This window comes from Syzygium oleosum, unplaced genomic scaffold (assembly GCF_021117445.2).
Source record: "Syzygium oleosum isolate NSW1041296 unplaced genomic scaffold, Sole_v2.1 Sole_v2.09, whole genome shotgun sequence".
NCBI lineage: Eukaryota > Viridiplantae > Streptophyta > Magnoliopsida > Myrtales > Myrtaceae > Syzygium > Syzygium oleosum.
Window position 1 is genome coordinate 2,517,382 of NW_026607493.1, and position 2,971 is coordinate 2,520,352.

Below are 2,971 nucleotides of genomic sequence, written 5' to 3' on the forward strand. Positions count from 1 at the left end.
TTTCGACGGTGAAGCACTCTTCTCATGGAGCGAGATAATGGTTTTGGGTGTGACTTGTAGGGGCTGAGGCGACAAGTGCAGTGGGGGTGAACTACGGGCAACTAGGCAACAACCTCCCATCGCCGCCCGATGCAGTCCAACTTATCAAGAACCAACTCAGCTCCGGGAGTGTCAAGCTCTACGATGCCAACCCCCAAATCCTCCAAGCCCTCAGGAACACAGGCCTTGAGGTCTCCACCATGGTCCCCAACCAACTCATTGCCAACATGTCTGCCGACCAAGCCCTAGCAGACCATTGGGTCGCGTCCAACATCGTACCCTTTTACCCGGATACCAAGATCCGACACCTCCTCGTCGGCAATGAGATCCTCAGCGACCCCAACAACAGCTGGTTCTGGCTCAAGCTCGTCCACACCATGAGAAGAATCCAAAAGGCACTAAAAAAGCATCGAATTCAGAACGTGAAAGTTGGTACCTCGATGGCCACCGACGTGCTCGGGGGTTCCTCGGTGTACCCGCCTTCTAATGGGTCGTTTAGGCCTGACATCTCGGGTTCGGTCATGAAGCCCATGTTGCGGTTCCTGAGCGAGACCAAATCTTATCTCTATTTGGATGCGTATCCATATTTCGATTGGGCCAAGGACCCGGAAAAGATCAATCTTGATTACGCATTGTTTGAATCCAAGAGCATCAGGTACACAGATCCGGGTACGGGTTTGGTTTACACGAATCTTTTTGACCAAACAGTAGATTCAATGGTCTTCGCTATGAAGAAACTCGGGTACCCCAACATTCCGATCCTGATAACCGAGTCAGGCTGGCCCAGTGCTGGAGATTACGACCAGATCGGGCCGAATATCTACAACGCCGCCACTTACAACCGCAACTTAGTCAAGAAGCTCACAGCCAGACCGCCCGTGGGGACTCCGGCCCGACCAGGGTGGGCCATGCAGGGATTCATCTTCGCTCTTTTCAACGAGAACCAAAAACCAGGCCCTACCACGGAGCGGCATTTTGGGTTGCTATACCCGAATGGGTCCAGAGTCTACGGGATCGACCTGAGCGGGAAGACGGCGTCATCGAATTACAAGCCATTGCCGGTACCAACGAACAATAAGCCGTACAAGGGACGAATATGGTGTGTGGTGGCGCCAGGATCCAACAATAAGACGGCGCTTGAGGCGGCCTTAACTTACAGTTGCTCGCAGGTAAGCTCGCAAACAATTGAACATTGTGTGCGAAATTCGGATCATGTAGACATCATGACTTACATGGGATGTGCTATTTATGATTTCTTTGGAGTTCATGTCACATTCAAATTTACCTATGTTCAATCATCCATGCTTGCAGGGGAACAAAATTTGTGAGGCGATCCAACCGGGTAAGGCATGTTATAAACCGGATTCATTGCTATTGCACGCGAGTTACGCGTTCAGTTCATACTGGGCCCAATTTAGGAAGTCTAGCGTGAGCTGTTTCTTCAATGGGCTTGCCGCTCAAACCATCAAAGATCCAAGTAAGTCTCACTAATCTGTTTCTATTCTTGCTTTATCATATATTTTCGTTTGTTTCGCGAAAAATATGATACTTTTGAAATATATTTTCTAGAAAATTATATTCAGGGAAAATGGTAGTATATTTCAACGTTTGGTTAAACTCCTAAAACTAGTTGAAAATCGGTTTCGTTGTTTGGAATGGAAAATCCACTTCTATTTCTAGCAAAAGCAATACTATCCTTTTTTAATCTGTTGCTTGTTATTGCTGCCTTTTCTCTTTCACGGGATGTAACTACTTTAACAAGATCACAATGATTTGCATTCGAGTTTCTTTGAGTACTTTACACAAACATTTGGTGAGCAAAATATTGAGAATATCACAGATATCTTTTCAGCCATCTTCATAGGACCAACGCTCTAGAACAAACCCAGAACAAACTCCCCATAAGAACAACACTCAGATGGGAGATTGTAGGCAGAGAGAGAGAGAGAGAAGGAAGACACTTTCCAGCATAGGATTAGCCACTTTGATGCACCTAAAGTCACGGAGAGAGAGAATTCAATGAGAAAGGAGAAGCAGCAGTCACATGGAAGAGGATGCAAAAGGCATTCGTGCATAGGAAAACGATTTCCGATTTTTTAATCTCAGAAGTCATTTTCCCGATCTTTTAACTTGGGTTTTTCAATAAAGAGAAAACGTTTTCCCTAACCAATTGTCTGTAAACAAACAAAGGAAAAAAAAGAGGAAAATAGTTTCTCTTGCAAATCATCTTCCGTCGAACAAACGCGACCTTAATTCAAAAAATCTTCGCACACATATTACCATTCGATCTTGCATACAAGGGACACTTGCCGAAAGGACAATAACAGATTTTTGGATGTTTACGTTCTCGATTGCAGGTCATGGATCTTGCAAGTTTCCGAGTGTTACTCTCTGAAGGACGACGAACATGGAGGCTTTGTAGCGTACTATGATTCTCTCACTCTAGTCCATCTTCCTTCCTTCTTTTTTACCCAAAAAGGAAAGTAAAAGGGCTTGGTGGGTTGTGATTCTTCTTCCAAAGCCATTCGGGCATCTCTCTTTACTTTCTCGCTTTCTTCTTTTCCGCACTTTCTAATCTTTTATCGAACGTGCCTTCCAGGACCTTTGATGTTGTAATCGATGTTTATATTTATATTTTTTTTTTCTAAGCAAGTGAAGTTAAGGAAGAACCGGTGAAAACTGCCGATGTCCATGAATTATACAATAATTACATGGATCGGTACAACACATGTCAGTTGCTTTGACCCCAGAATTGGTCCGTTGAATTAAATTATTGGCCTAAAAGACAAGAACGAAATAATTAAACATGGAAGGAAAAATGACAATATAGAAACGTGGGTGGGAGTTCGTCACTGATGTGAAGTGGAAAAACAAATAATAAAGTCTCTTCAAATAGTCATGGGCAGATCCTAGTCTGTGACATCGTCCGTCC

At 44.3% G+C, this 2,971-nt stretch overlaps 1 protein-coding gene across 1 annotated transcript; it reads left to right on the forward strand.

The window, feature by feature from the left end:
- Window positions 1–224: 224 nt before the first annotated feature.
- LOC115690549 (probable glucan endo-1,3-beta-glucosidase A6) lies at window positions 225–2,595 on the forward strand. Its single transcript, XM_030616929.2, has 3 exons — window positions 225–1,208; window positions 1,351–1,516; window positions 2,397–2,595. Exons 1-3 carry the CDS (start codon window positions 240–242, stop codon window positions 2,432–2,434), a joined length of 1,173 nt encoding a protein of 390 aa, XP_030472789.2. The 5' UTR covers window positions 225–239; the 3' UTR covers window positions 2,435–2,595.
- The last annotated feature ends 376 nt before the right edge of the window (window positions 2,596–2,971 follow it).